Raw genomic sequence first — 15,433 nt, forward strand, 5'->3', positions numbered from 1 at the left:
CTGAGTAGAAAAGGCCAGAGCAGCATCTTTCTCTGGGTCTTGGGGAAGTTCCAGCCTTACCATCAAGTAAGATAATTGGACGTAAGCCTCACAGATGTCCCTTTGGCAAGCTGAGCTTCCGTTTGCCCCGGACAGCACCTGGGCACTGTCCCTCAGTCTCTCTAATACTCTACCACTTGAAATATAGTTCCACTTCCAGCTTTTTCTGAGTAGTTTATTGGAGATAAGAGCCTAGGCTGGCTTTGAACCATAAGCCTCAGATCTCAGCATCCTGAGTAGCTAGGATACAGATGTGAGCCACCAGTGCCCGGCTGGCTTTTTTTCTCTTAAATCAGGAATGGATGCTGCATTTTACCAAATTCTTCTTCTGCATCTATTGAGATGATCCTATAGCTGCTCTTTTTCAGCTAGTTGAGACCATAAATTATATCAAATGATTTTCAAATGAGAAACCAATTTTGATTTGCTAAGTTCAGAGCTTCTTGGCTATGCTGTGTTACCATTTTCTTCTGATGCTGAATCAATAGTTTCTTTTGAAGCCTCACACCTATGTTCTGAAGGTGATTGCTTTAGTCTTTTTCTTAGAATGCCTTGATCAGGTTTGATTCTCGAGATGAGGCCGACCTTGGAAAGGACGTTAAGAAATGCTCTTCATTCTAATTTTTTGGCAGTATCAGGATTTGAACTCAGGGTCTCAAAAACTCGCTTGGCTTTCTTGCTCCTGGCTGTCATTTTGCCACTTGAGCCATGTCTCCAGCTCAGATTTTTGCTGTTTCTTGGGGCGGGGGGTGGGGGGAGGTGGAGAGGAAATAGTGTCTCACAGACTTTTCTGTCCAGGCTAGCTTTGATTTATGATCCTCAGATTTTAGCATCCTTAGTAACTAGCATTACAGGCATACACCATCATGCCCAGCACCCATTGCTATTTTTTTTTTTTTTAGAAGTTTGTGTCAAAATGGCATTATTTTTCTCTCAATGTTTCGTAGATTCACCAGGGAAGCTATTTGGCCTAGAATTTTCTTTATCAGAAACTTTTGACCTCCAGATGTAAATTCTAGAATAGATGGAGGGTTATGAAGGTTATCTACTTCTTCCTGAGTACATTTTGTCTTCTGAGGAACTTGTCAGTTCCAGCAAAGCTGTTGTGTGGGACAGTGTCCTGCTGTTACCTCCAGAGGAGGGGCTGAGGCTCGGTTGGGTTTCATGAGTCTTCTTGCAGACCTACCTGTGGGTTTTCTTGATTTTCTCCAGGATTCCTTGTTTTTGTGCCACTGATTCCATCCTGTGCTTTATTCCTCTCATCCTGACATTGGGTTTCGCTTGCCTGAATTCCTCTAGACAGAAGACAGCTAAAGGTGGGGGAGTGCAGTCGGCAAAGCTTTTTCTGACACTTGGGGCCCAAGCCTGGGCTGGAGCCCGCTGCACACTGAGAGCAGAGTCCCAGGTCCTCAAAGGCGCAGAAAGTGGGGCATATCTTCCCATTTGTCACCAAATGATGGGCAAAGACTAGAACACTCGGTGTCACTCTCCTGTCACTGAACAAGGCGGCCTCTGTGGCACTTCTGTAAGTTTAGCCTTTGACACAGGCCTCTCAAGAATTTGGCCACAAGCTACTGATAGAGTCTGTTTTCATAACACACAAAAATGTGTTTACAAAGAGGAACCAGAACCAGACTATCTGTTTCCATGCACCATGCTCCATGAGATGAATTATGTAAGCATAGATTATTTTTTTGGAGTTCTTTTTGAATAGTCTCATGTTTCTTTCCAGTGCCAGCCTTGGACCATAATCCTCCTATTGATGCTTCCTAACTAGCTGAGGTTACAGATATATACCATCGTGCCTGGCTCCTTTGTTGAGATGGTGTTTTACTAACTTTCTCACTGGGCTGGCTCAGAACCATGTGTCTCCTGATATCCACCTCTCAAGTAGCTGAGATTACAGGTATGTATGTGCTACTATGTCTATCCTTCTAATCATAGACGTCAAGTAAGGCGATTTCTTCAGCTGTTCCAGGGAGGTGGCTTAAGAGAAATCAAAGACAAAGGCCTAACCATTCTAGGAGCCTCTCGCTTCTTCTGGAGAGCCTCCAGCAGACGCTGGTAGGACCAGAAATATTCTTCTGAAACTCCTGACCTTCTGCCATCGTGTCTGTCGCACTATTCCTTTAAGGGAGCAGGGGAGTGTGGTCCCTGGCAGGTGCGTGGGAGCGACCATCCTCTTCAGAAAATCTGCTCCTGACTGAGGCCTGAAGGACTTGCCCCAGACACACAGGGCACTCACAGCCTCTCCCGAGCTCAGAGCACCTGAAACATAGGATGCCCAGGGATGGCACCTGTGCCTGACAACTCTGAGGAAACCACAGAGCTAAGGAGAGAAGCTGTGACAGGACAGAACACTTACAACCCATCCCCAAACCACCCCACTGTGCAGGTGCTGCTACAAAACAATAACTACTGTCAAAGCCACACTTCACAGCAGAAACAGGCATGACCAACTGAGGGCCAGGCCTCCCCCACTGCAGTCCCAGGGGACCCACGGAGAACCTGCAACTCCACCACATCCCTCCCTGCCGGTATCACACTTGGAATTGTACACACTTGACAGAAAAGACACGGGCATCGCCCGCCCCGTCACAAGAAGACCCTTTCTGGGTAGAGTAATAATGTTACCCACAAACTGCCAAGACAGAAAGGAAACCAGGTACTATGGCTCAAGCCTGTAACTGTAGCTACTTGGAGGACGGAGGATCAAGGCCAGCCATCTTAATGAATGGCCACTATCCCAGCCGTGGACATGGCAGTGAGCCGCTGAGATCCAGCAGCAGGGAGATCACAGTCTACCACTGTCCTGTGCAGACATTGACACCCCCCCCACAGCAGCAGACACACACCACCCTGTAGGCAGTGGAAGGGGAGCCCTGGTTGGACTCACAACACTGCAGATGCTCAGGGAAACATGGCCACATCAGAAGATGAATTTCTCTCACCCGACCTGGTGGATAAAGAGGTGGGAGTCAGAAGTTGGATCGAGGATGCTCAGCACTCAGCATGGTCCCCACCAGGTTCAGGGGCCATGGCTGCAGCCTCTGTGCCACTGGAGCCCTGGCCTTTGGCCGGCAGGAAACCCTGCAAGTGAAACCTGAGTACCCCTCCACCAGCTCCACCCGGCCTGCAGCTGTGGCCCGGCAGCTGCACTGGTGCCGGCCAGGCCCTGGGAGCCTCTCACAGTTCCACCAAGACAATGAGCATCTGTTCAGAACGAGGGAGCCCTGCGCCCTAAGAGAGTGCAGCCTTCCCTGCTACTAGAAGGATCTGGGAAGCATTGATTTTCAAACCCGAGCTTAGAGTTTTCTGGACATGCTGAAAAAGTTCTATGTCAATCAAAAAGAAGATAATGAGAACACAGAATGGGACATTTTTACCAGATATGTATCAGACAAGGGCCTCATTTCAAAAATATGCTCAAGCCAGGCGCCGTGGCTCACGCTTATAATCCTAGCTACTCAGAAGGCTGAGATCTGAGGATCACGGTTCAAAGCCAGGCAGGGAAGGAAAGTCCGTGGGACTCTTATCTCCAGTCAACCCCAGAAAACTGGTAGAAAAGTGGTAGAGTGGTAGGATTGAGTGAAAAAGCTCCAGGGCAGTGCTCATGCACTGAGTCCAAGCCCCACAACCAACTATATATATACTTAGAGCTCAAAAAATTAAACCCCAAAACTAAGTCCTCAAAAAAAAAATCAGAAACTCAATTAATAAAGACTTAAAGAGAGACTTCTCAGAGGGAGAAGTAAGAATGGCCAATAGACACATTAAGAAATGTTCAATATCTCTGGCATAAAAGAAGTGCAAATCAAAACTACACTGAGATGCCACCTCACCCCAGTTAGAATGGCCATTATCACCTCCCAGAAGTCCCCACTCGGCCCCTCCCTTCCCAAGACTCCCGCCCTCACCCCCAAGTCTGCCTATCTGGATACTCAGGTGAGCAAGTCCCTCACCTTTGCTCATTCCACTTATAAGCTCCTTAGGTGGTAGCTGCCAACCTCCTAGACAGACTAGGGTTACATGTGTCATTCTTCTCCTCCTCGTCCTCTTCCTCCTCCTTCCACCAGTGAGAGGCACCCCAGGTTTCAGTGTCTTCAGCAAAATGGTCCGCTCGTGGGACTGTGTGTAAAAGAGGTGCCTGGACAGACTTTATGTCTCTAGAATTACTGTTTTTAAAGGCAGGCAGTGCTTTTGTGAGGAGGGGAGTGGGCAGTTCTGCACTATTCCTTTTACAAAACGAGGCCTCACTGGACAGCACGTGCTAGGCTCACAGGACACAGCCCCAGAGGACACGCCAGTGACAGGCCCTCCCCAACCCAAGCTGGATATGTGTGCCATGTGCACGTGCATGTGTGCATACACATGCTTTTGCATGTGCACATGACTGCACCACACCTGTACATTGTGTGCACTTGTGTGAGTATACTTCTGTGTGTGCACATGACTATAATACTCCTATACTGCATGCATTTGTGTGATCGTACACACATACTTCTGTGTGTACATGACTGTGTATCACATCCATGCACTGTGTGCATTTGTGAATGCACTTACATGCTTCTGTGTGTGCACATGACTGTGTGCACCTGTATGCCTGCACTTATGCCATCTGTGAATGCATGCATGCTTCTGTGTGATTGTGTGTACATGTGCTTGTATGCATTTGGGTATACAGCTGTGGGGGGGGGGGGGGGAGGGTGTCATGCCAGCACAAACGCTACAACAATTCCAGCCTGGCTTTCAGGAAATCTCTTTCGATGTCCCTGACTTCAGCTGAACTTCAGTTTGTTTTCTTTATTTTGAACGAGCCAGCAAACGCAGCTCCAGCTGTGTCTTTCTCCAGGCAGAATCACTGGCTGGCTCAGGGTTGAGCAAGGGCTGAGAGTCACGTGCTTCCAAAGGAAATGCTTAGTATGATGAAGTTGGCCGTTCTGAGACCTCAGAGGTCTCTTTGGCAGACTACTTAGAAGAATCAATGGCACCAAGAATTCCAGACTTGAGTGTGTCTTAAGATGCCTCCTTTGAGATGGCCTGGAAGGGGCCTGCTGTCTGGAGAAGACAGAAAACGCCTTCCTGCATGAGCTGTCAGTGAACCCGTCTTTCTGTATGGCTACAACAGGGCTTGGCCTTCCAGACTCGTTCAGTGTGAGGCCCCCTTCCTGCTGCCACCGTGCTACACCATGGCAGCCATGCAGTACTCGGGGAAGGTGGATTCTTGCGCTGGGCACTTCTGCCTTTGCCACAGGTCAGAGACCTCCTGTATCTTCCTTCCTGTCTCACCAGCCTCAGACCTCAGGCCTGCGGAAGTGAGCTTGAGCCAAACAGGAATGTGGCTTTTCCTCCTCTGCTCTATCGCGCTCGCCGGCTTTCTGCAAGTGGCTGAAAGATGCAGGGCTGAAGAGAGTCAGCTGAGAGTAACCACGCCCCGGGCACAGCCACACGTTAGCAACATCCCCTGACCCCCTCACCCCGCAGCCTCTCTCCTGAGCGCCTCAGCCCTGTGAGTGGACCCTGGCATTGTTCTTGGGAGTTGGATTTTCTCTGGCTCTGACCCATTAAAAACGTGTTCTTCCATATTCCCTCACAACGCCGGCACTGGCAGGCAGGTAGGCACTTCCTAAGCTGATCGGGTTAAAATGTTTTAGCCAACCTGTTAGGGGTTGAACTGTGTTCCCCAAAATTCACAGGCAAATTTCTGAACTCCAGTGCCACAGGATAGAGATGAAGTCACGTCAGGTACAGTTGAGATGAAGAAATACAGAAAACTTGGGGTGGGGGTGGGGCATGACCCAGTAGGCTGATGTCCTTCCACAAGAGGAAGCTGGACACATGTGGAGTAGGTGTTAGAGGTACGCAGAGACACACCCAAGACCTCCAGTATCTGTAGGAGGGCAGTGTTCACTGTGAGGGACACACCCTCCCTGATCCCTGGCTTCTGGCTCCCTAGACCACACAACACATGCACACTGCCCCCCACCCCCTTGCCCCAGGACTGGAGGACCACGCTCCTTGGGAACAACACAGATCGCTCAGTCTCTCCCTCCTCCTGGGGGAATCACAGAGAATTAAGGAACTTTATCTGCCAAGTTCATGAGTAAAACAGCGCGTCCTATGAACCTCGTGGTACCTCTCCATCCGCTAACACATCTATGTCTACATGTCATCACTGTCCAGGTGTATAGAATCTAGGGAGCATTGAGGAGTGATCGTGTGGGGAGCTGCCTGGGGTGTAGGACAGAGGGCCTTGGGAACCTTCTGACCTTGAGAGGAGGTGCTGAGGGGACAGGGTTGAGCTAGCACCCCCCAGGTCCCCCCACCTGGGAAGATACCATGCAAGCTCTCCAGACACAGGACTGGGGCGACTCTAGTCCCCAAGTTCCTCTTCCCTACAGCAGAAAGCACATTTGAAAAGCCTCTCTGAAATGCTCTCGAGAGGTACTGGAGTCCTTCCTCTCTGGCTCACCTCCGGACTTCAGGGAAGGGGGCCCTGGACCGTTCATTCTAGATGAACTGGACTTCCGTGACTGCCCCCAAGCCCCTTTAGCCTGTGATTGCTCTGAAACAGAACAGGCCACCACCATGGGAGTGGTGGTTCGTTTCCTTAATAAAAGACACATGGGAAACCTCTGCATTTGGTGTCTGTCCCAGGCTCCCACTGCACGTGAGCTGCACAGGGAAGCCTCAGGCCCCACACACGGTGCTCAGGTCAAGCAAGGATCCTTTCAGATCCATACATGTTAGCCGAGTGTCCAATTGTTCCTTCCTTCTTGAGGAAAAATGACCTCAGACTCACATCCTCCATTTAGGCAAGAGCTATTCCGCATATGTGCCCCTGGCACATTGGACTGCTCACAAACATCCGCAAGCACAAATAAATAACAGCGACTGAGCCAACAGAGACTTCTGAAACTCAGAGGGAGCCAATGGCTAATATTTTACTCTCAAGCCTACCTTTGAACCAGAGTCCCATAGCTTTCAGGCTGAACTTGCACTGTGAAAGAAAAACTAGCTGTATGTTTAAAACAGCCGGTGGACTCGGGAAAGAAACAGCAGCCTCCACCCGACAAATTTCCATATGGCTGTGGTTCCAGAATATGTTGTCCTCCAATCTTGACTGCTACAAGCTAAATATTTTATTCATTCTCCCTTTGTTGTGTTAGAGACGAAAGGGGTGCTGTAGTTTTCTAAGAAAAGCTTTACAGAATTTAAAATGGAAAATGATTGTTGGAGTTTTCCAATCAATATTAATGTAGTTAATATACCAAATACCATATGCTTTGATGGTGATGTTTTTAATTAACACAACACACCAAGTTTCTTAAAGCTGAGCTCTTGGAAAGGGAACCACATTTTCTTTAAGCCTATTTTGGTAAACTTAGCATGCATCTTGATGCTTTTCCAACATCTGTGTTTTATTATCAGGGGTACCAACATCCAGATGACAATGGTCTTGACTGCCTTGGGAGTCAGATCATGTTCCTTGAATTATATATATATATATATTGCTCAGTTTCATATTCAATTCATGGACAAGAGCAACTATTTGTCCTAAAATGGACATTTTGTTTTCACAAATACGTTCCAATTCAGGAAAAGCTATTCAAATCGATATGCATGCAAAAACCCTATTAAATAAACTGTCATCCGATCTGATTTCGGGTGCAGCGGCGTAACTCCGCAGACGTAAATAAAACCGAGCGTTTTGCTTTTCCAGGTCACTTAGTTCACGTTTTAGCACGCGGCCGGCCTGCCCGGGCCGGTTCACCCTGGTGTCGACGAGCCCTGCGGCTCTGATGCACTTCGGGGTCCACTTCGGTGGATCACCCCGCAGCTGGCGGTAAGGACGCGGGCCCGGGAGCCCCGGGAGCCGGGCCGACCCCGGCCCTGAGCGGGGCGCCACGGGCCGCGGGCTGCGCGGCCGGAGAACGCGGGGTCCTTCCCGGAGGAGCAGCCGGTCACGTCACCGCCCGGCCGCGGCCCCGACCCCGGCCCCCGGGGGACGCGGCTCTGAACCCGGCGAGCACTCGCGTCCCCAGCCCGGGAGAGAGGGAGGCAGCGCGGCGCCGGCGGCCACCGCCGAAACCCGCTCGAACAAAGCCGCGGCGGCAGGCGGCGGAGGCGAGGCGGCCGCTCCGGGGCTGCGGGTGCGGGCGAGGCGCGGGCGATGCAGGGGGCCCCGCGCCCGAGAACAACTTCGCTCTGGGGCGGAGCGGCTCCATCTCGGGCCGCGCGGGGAACTCCCGTCGGCGCGCCCCGGCCGTCCCCGCGCGGCCCGGCCCCCTCCCCGGCGCGCCCCGCACACAATGGCGCCCCGAGCTCCCGCCGCCGGCCCCCGCGCCCGCCGCGCCGCGCCGCGCCGCGCCGTCGGCGCACAAAGGAGGGCGCGCGGGGCCCGAGCCGGCGCCAGGTGCTCAGGGGCGAGCCGGGGCCGGGGGCGCGGGGCCGGGGCCACTTACTTTCTCGATGGTCCCAGGGAGCAGGCGCTCCAGCAGCCGGCACAGGACCACCCCATCCTTCAGCGACGCCTGCAGGAAGAGCTCCGGGTCCGAGATGGTTTTCTTGGGCGACTCCAGCACGCCCAGGGTGATGAGCCACGTAACGGTCTGCTCAGCCGAATTCATCGCGGCGGCGACGGCGGCGGCTCCGGCAGGGCGCAGGGAGGGGGCGCCGTGCGCGCCGAGCACCTCCGCACGGCGGCCGGGCCCGGCCCGCGGCCGTCCCCGTCCCCGCCCCCGACCCGCGCCCCCCCCCCCCCGCCCCGGGGCCGCGCGCCGCGATCGGCTCGGCGGGCTCCGCAGGCCCGGGTCTGCTCCGCTCCGCTCCCCGCGCGTCCGGGCCCGCTGTCAGGCGCCCCGCGCATCAGACGCACGGGAACCTGCGGGCGCCGGGCGCCGCCCCCGCCGCCGCCCCCCGGCCGCAGCCGCCGTCGCCCGATGACATCACCGCCGGGAGAAGAAAGACGCGGCGCCCGCCCGCCCGCGCGCGCCCCGCGCCCCGCGCCGTCCCGCGCAGGCCCCGGCGCACGGGCGCCCGCGCTCACCTGCGCCGCCCGCCCGCCCGGCCCGGCGCCCCGCGCCCCGCGCCCGACCCCAGCCCCACGCCCTTTGTGTGTTTGCTTCCGTGGACTTCCCACAATGCCCGCTCATCCCCGCCGGGCCGGCTGGTGCGGGGGTCGCACGCCCAGCGCTGTCCTCTTGCCACCCGGCCCGCCCGCGGCGACCGGGCTCGAACGCCAGTGAACCGGCCGCAGATGGGGCGATCGGGCCTGGGTGGGTGATCCGCGCCCGCGGGGACGTGGGTACCCGAAAGCGGGTGGCGGGGGCCCTGCCGGGCCGCCTGGGCCTGGAGCCCGCGTGACACAGGGCTGCGGGGCGGGGCAGGCGCGGGGCCTCCTCCACAGACCCGGACCCCGGGTTCTCCACCCCGGCCCCGCTCCCAAGGAATTTCCCACCGCGTCTGCAGATGCCTCCAAAGTCCTGGGGGGCCAACTCCTGGGGGGCCAACGGGAACCCCAGCTTCTGGTAACAGGGTTAACCTTCGTCCCCAGAAACAAACAGGGGAAGCCGGGTGCCCTTGGCTCACACCTGTCACCCTAGCTACTCAGGGGGCTGAGATCTGAGGATCACAATTCAAAACCAGCCTGGGGAGGAAAGTCTGTGAGACTCTTATCTCCAATGAACCACCAGAAAACAAAAATTAAAAAAGAAAAAAACCAAAACACCATGAGTGGCACTGTGGCTCAAGTGGTAAAGGGCTAACCTTGAGCCAGAGAGCTCAAGGACGTGGATCCATACCCAGAGTTCAAGCCCTGTGACTGAGAAACTACCAAAAGGCAAACAAACCAAACCCAAGAAATTCAAAAGAGCAGCGTGAATCCTGGATTTCAAGGACCAACTACTGGAGGTAGCAGCGAAGTAGGCTCCGCCTGGGATGACCCCAATCGTGAGAAGGGGTTCACTGGCCCATTTTCCCAGCCCCTCACAAGTGGGTGGGTGGGCTGCAGACCTCAGCCACCTCCCCACCCCCAATCTGCCTCTAGAGCCAGGAGACTGCGGTGGTGCAGTTGATGTGACATCAAAATGTCCCGTGTTGCCAGAGTGGGTATTGACAGAGGTCGCAAAGGTCACTCTCTCACATTCCTGCTAATGCAAGTATTTTAGAGTGCATTCATGGTGGTTTCAGACTCCATGAAACCAGGTCTAGGCCTTCTGTGTACAAGAGCCTCTGCAGAATAGTCCTGTAGAAAAGAAGCCAGCCACCACTGGGCTTGGAGGACCAATTCCACCCCACAGACTGGAAGTCACAGTCCACCGGTGGTCTTTTGTCCAAGCTCCTGACATGTTAAATGTCTCTGTCCTCTCTGTCTCTGTCTCTCTCTCCTCCCTTCCCCCCCTCCTTTTTCTTCTTTCTTTCCTTTCTGTTTTTGTTGTTAGTCGGAGGGCTTGAATTCGGAGCCTGGGCGCTGTCACTGAGCTCCTATTGCTCAAGGCAACACAGTTGAGCCACTTCTGGCTTTTTCTGAGATTAATTGGAGATAACAGTCTCAACTTTTCTGCCCAGGCTAGCTTCAAATCTCAGCCCTCAGCTTCCTGAGTACCTAAGATTACTGGCAGGAGCTACCAGTGTCCGGCTAGCAGTTCTTTTACCTCAAATATGGTCACGTTGAGAAAGTTTATTTAAGGGCTGAGCTCTAGTGGCTTACACCTAGATCCTAGGTACTTGAGAAGCAGAGATTGGGAAATAGCAGGCCCAGGTAAATAGTTCACAGCCCCATCAGCTAATAGCTGGGTGTGGCCAAAGCCTATCATCAAAGCTATGCCATAGAATCCCAGTCCTATCTAGATGAAGGTGGAAGGTGAAACCCAATAGGAATAATAATTGCAAACTTTGGAGTCCACCGTGGAGTCCCCTCCTTCTTCTTCAACTTTGCATTGTCATTCTTCATGATTTAAATACATGCCAAATGTACTCCTTTGCTCTGCATTATTTAAACAAAACCCACCAAAATAAAAAGAGGTTTGACACTGGGAATCCCAGCTGAGAGAAGAGGGAAGAGTGGGGAGAGCAGGGCCAAAACCACGAGTTCCTGCCCCACCCACAGCCTCAAGCAGCAGTTGATCCTCTGGGCCAAAATCTGCAAAGATCTTCAATGAGGAAATGGTGGCCCCCAGCAATTTCTGCCGCCACTGCCTGAGGCACCCACACTTCCTGCCTATCATTGTTGGGTTGGGAGCCAGGCCTTCAGGTCTCACCTCTACCCTCTCCCCAGCTGTTTCTGAAAGCACTGGATGATGTTGTAGGATTTGGTATGGACCGGGAGTGGCCTCACCTGCACTCAGCGTTCAGAGCTGGCCTCAGAAAGCCGGACTCCAGTGCGACATGCACCGTGGCGTGGTCAGCAGGCTATGTGCCCACAGAAGTGCCCCTTGGGTTCTGTTGTCCGTGCTCAACAGCCAAACTTTTAAGACTAATTGTTTTCCCTCTAACACGCTGATTTTAAAGTCCATTTTGAAATGGACTTTAATGCTCAGCATTGTTTTGTCTCTGGACAAAAGACAGAGCCCTCCGCTAGCGTTAGGACGCGGGGTTGATTCAGATGAGCTGTCTGAGTTCCATGTTGGGTTCTATCAAGACAGCAACTGCCTCCTCACCTCAGAAAAAAGTAAGAACCACACCTCAAAGTCTCACACTGCCCCACAAAGGGGACCCGGCCAGGTGGATGTGTGTGGCTGTGTGGTACATGCTGATGTCAGGCGGTGAAGAAAGTTGTTGGAAGCCTTTGGAAGGGGGTAGGTAAGACAGATGCGGACAAATAGACATCCTGGCCCTTTCAGTCTTCAGGCTCAGTTCTGCCTTCACCTAACAGAATTCTCTTACTTGGGGATCCCTGAGATCCGTGTGTGCTCTGAGCAAACCCCAACTTCTCACAGCATCTCAGAAGGCCTGTGTGTGACTTGCAGAACAATCTCAGCAGGGCCTGCAGTGTCTGTAGACCTCCGTTCTGTTCTGATCTCTTAAGATCAGCTGAGCTTGGTGAGGGCAGAGGGCGTGGACCCTCCAAATACCATTGGCCTGGGGTCCTGTCAGTCAGTTCTACCTGGAAGTGGGTGATCATTCACAAATCATTAATTGTACTTTTTTCCTTTACTGCCATGTGCTGTAAGCTGTCTTCTAGTTAAACTGGCTCTGAGCTCTGCAGTTCCACACCAGGCTGCTGCAGTCAGGTGCACACGTAGTGGGTGGGCACTTAAGAACTGGTTAAAATGGTAGATCTCATCTTAAGGGTTCTTACCAAACACACAAGGACACAGGAAATTTGAAGGTGATAGTTTTATGCCTGTCATCTTGACTGCAGTGAATTTTACTGATGTCCACACAGGTCAAAGGTCATAAATAACACACACAGAATGTGTCCAGGTTCGTGTGTCCATCAGACCTTAGTAAAGCTGCTTAAACATAAACGTAGTTGCTAAAAATAAAAAATAAAAAAAAAGAGAACCAGACTTCATATTATTTGAGATACAAACAGAAAATTGTTCACAGGTCCCAGCGTCTTGTCAGTGTTTTGTTGTAAAGAAAATGTGGATGACTTCTGGGTCCTTCAGTTACCTGGCGAAGAAGGTGACTGGTAATGGTCACAGCTGCACCTTGAAGTGGAAACTTACAACGGAGTCCTTTAAACATCCTCTGAAGAACAAGGAAAGGGGTGACACTGATCAAAATGGGGTGTTCTCACAAACGTACATGCTGAACCAAGATCCTTTGTACAACTACTTAAAGATAATAAAGCCAGAGGCCAGTGCCTGATGCCTAGAATCCTAGCTACGAAGGAGGCTGAGATCAAGATTTGAAGCGAGCCCAGGCAGGAAAGTCTGTGAGACTTGTATCTCAATTCAGTAACAACAACAACAACAAAGTGGAAGTGGAGCTATGGCTCAAGTGGTAGAAAAAAAACAAACTCAGAAACAGTGCCCAGAGTTCAAACCCCAGGATTGGTGTACACACATGCATGTGTGCACACACCACACACACACACACACAAAGATAATTTGAGCCAGGTGCTCGGGGTTCACACCTGTAATCCTAGCTACTCAGGAGGCTGAGAGCTAAGAATGGCTGTTCAAAGCCAGCCCAGGCAGGAAAGGCCAGGAGACTCTTATTGCCAATAAACCACCAGAAAACTGGAAGTGGTGCTGTAGCTCAAGTGGTAGAGCACTTGCCTTGAGCTGAAGAGCTGAGGGACAGCACCCAGGCCCAGAAATAATAAAAAATAAACATCCGCCCTAATTCCTATTACGGCTGGAGGTAGTACAGTGACACCAATCTGCGAGTGAATGCAGGTGGCATTCAAAACAGTTTCCAAAGCTGTAGAACTTTAGCCCAAAACAAGCCCCATGTACCTGCAACCACAGTCCCCTTCTCCTCTCCCAGAAAAGCCACGCCATGGCTTGTAATGAATAAATACAGCCAGATGCAGCAACATCTGACTGGCTCTGGAGTCAGGCACGAAGATATTTACGTGAAGTTAACCCATATGCATTTGGCAAAATTAAGTTATATTGTTTAAGAATGCATACGTGGGGAATTCTAAATACTTTTACATTTTCATGGCGATTATTCAACTCATGAGTTCTTTCCTTATTTTAGTGTGTGTGTCTGTGTGTGTGTTAGAGCTCTGACTTCATTGACTTGTAGACAGAGAGGAGTGTATAACATTAGTCACAGAGATCTGTGGACACTGGCTCATGGCCTAGTGAAGAATGTTTGTTGTGTGACCTTGCATGTGTGCTTGGAGGAGCATGCATGCTGGAATTCTTGGGTATGGAGTTCTAGCATGCCTGTGATAGTCAGCTCTCCATTTTTGCAAATAGAGTATCTGTATCAGTGTGTGGGGGGGGGGGGAGGAGTGAGAGAGGGAGAGAAGGAGGGAGAAAGAGAAAGAGGAAGAGAGAATATGTTCCAGAATTAGGGCTTGAATTCAGCACCTGGGTGCTGTTCCTTAGGACCGGCCACAGCTCCACTTTACGCTTTTTTGTGATTAACTAGAGATAAGAGTGTCCTGGACTTTCCTGCCTGGGCTGGTTTTGAATCATGGTCCTTGGATCCCAGCCTCCTGAGTAGCTAGGATTCCAAGATTATCTGTATCTTGAGTATTAACTCCTGCTATACTGGGTCATTGGTAAAACTGCCCTCTTTCTGTTTTCACTGTGCAAATCTGGGATCTCTGTTGCAAAGGGTTCTTTCTCTGTGGATTGCAGCTCATTCACATCTCGAAGGTCCCCAGTGGGCTATTTACGTCTTTCTAGCATTTTCGCTCTTACATTTTGGATGATTTGTATCACACATACTGCTCTGTTCTTTCAGTAATGTGTGGTGTGCCATCAATTGCTGTCATTTTCCATTTCTGGTCATTATTACATATTTCACATTTCCACATAATGTGTCTGTTATTTTGCTCACTGAACCAATGGAAGACACACACTAGCTTAATGTCTTTTCCTGCTAAATAAATCTACCATCTGTGTCATTTTGGGGTCTATTTTTTAATATAATTTTATTGGGGAGTTTTTTGTTGTTGATGGTCGTGGGGCTTGAACTCTGGGCCTGAGTGCAGTCCCTTAGCTCAAGGCAAGCGCTCTACCACTTGAGCTACAGCGCCACTCCCGGTTTTCCAGTGGTTTGTTGGAGATAAGAGTTTCACGGACTTTCCTGCCTGGGCTGGCTTTGAAATGTGATCCTCAGATCTCAGCCTCCTGAGTAGCTAGGATTACAGGTGTGAGCCACTGGCTCCTGGCCAATTTTATTGTTATTATTAAGGTGTTGTACAAAGGAGTTACCATGTTATACTCGAGGCAATGAGTGCATTTCTGTTCCTGGACAATACCATGAGGGGTCACTGTTGATCTTTCCATCTTCCTTTCTGCACGGCTGCTGTCTTCCTTACATTTGGACTCAGATGCTGTAAGTTTCTCTCTTTTGTGTGCTAAGTATTTTTGAATTCCAGTAAATTTTTGTGGGCTTTGCTCTGCCATGCAATTGAGTTTCTTAAAATCATCTCCATTCCTTTGGCTCTTGCTTATCTCCTGGGTCAGGTGAGACCACATGCAGCTCACGGCAGAGCTAATTTGCCTTCACGCTGACAAAGCAGCATTGGGAGCTCTTCCAGAGTCAGTGTGCTTAGGACTGCGCTGAGCAGCCCCATGGGAGTGTGGTGACCCCCCCCCTTGCCCCTGGGCCTTGCCCCAGCTACCCAAGTCTGTGCTCCACAGTGACCACGGGCCGTCCCCGTGCCTCACGCCTGGCTATCCTCCGGCACTCACGGCTGAAAGCCTTGAGTTTGTTTGGGCTTGAGGATAGCTCATCAGTTCTTCCTAGTTCATCTTTT

At 51.6% G+C, this 15,433-nt stretch overlaps 1 protein-coding gene across 2 annotated transcripts in view; it reads right to left on the reverse strand.

The window, feature by feature from the left end:
* Arhgef7 (Rho guanine nucleotide exchange factor 7) overlaps window positions 1–8,894 on the reverse strand; it is a 106,046-nt gene extending 97,152 nt beyond the window's left edge. The window contains exon 1 of one of the 2 annotated variants that reach the window (XM_070002603.1): window positions 8,505–8,894. In XM_070002603.1, the coding sequence (XP_069858704.1) occupies window positions 8,505–8,669 (165 nt within the window). In that variant the 5' untranslated portion in view covers window positions 8,670–8,894. The remainder of the gene's footprint in view (window positions 1–8,504) is intronic. The other variant, XM_070002604.1, reaches the window with a different exon arrangement.
* Between the last annotated feature and the right edge of the window lie 6,539 nt (window positions 8,895–15,433).

The sequence above is a fragment of the Dipodomys merriami genome, unplaced genomic scaffold, assembly GCF_024711535.1.
Source record: "Dipodomys merriami isolate MVZ:Mamm:240054 unplaced genomic scaffold, mDipMer1.0.p SCAF_6, whole genome shotgun sequence".
NCBI classification, from domain to species: Eukaryota; Metazoa; Chordata; class Mammalia; order Rodentia; family Heteromyidae; genus Dipodomys; species Dipodomys merriami.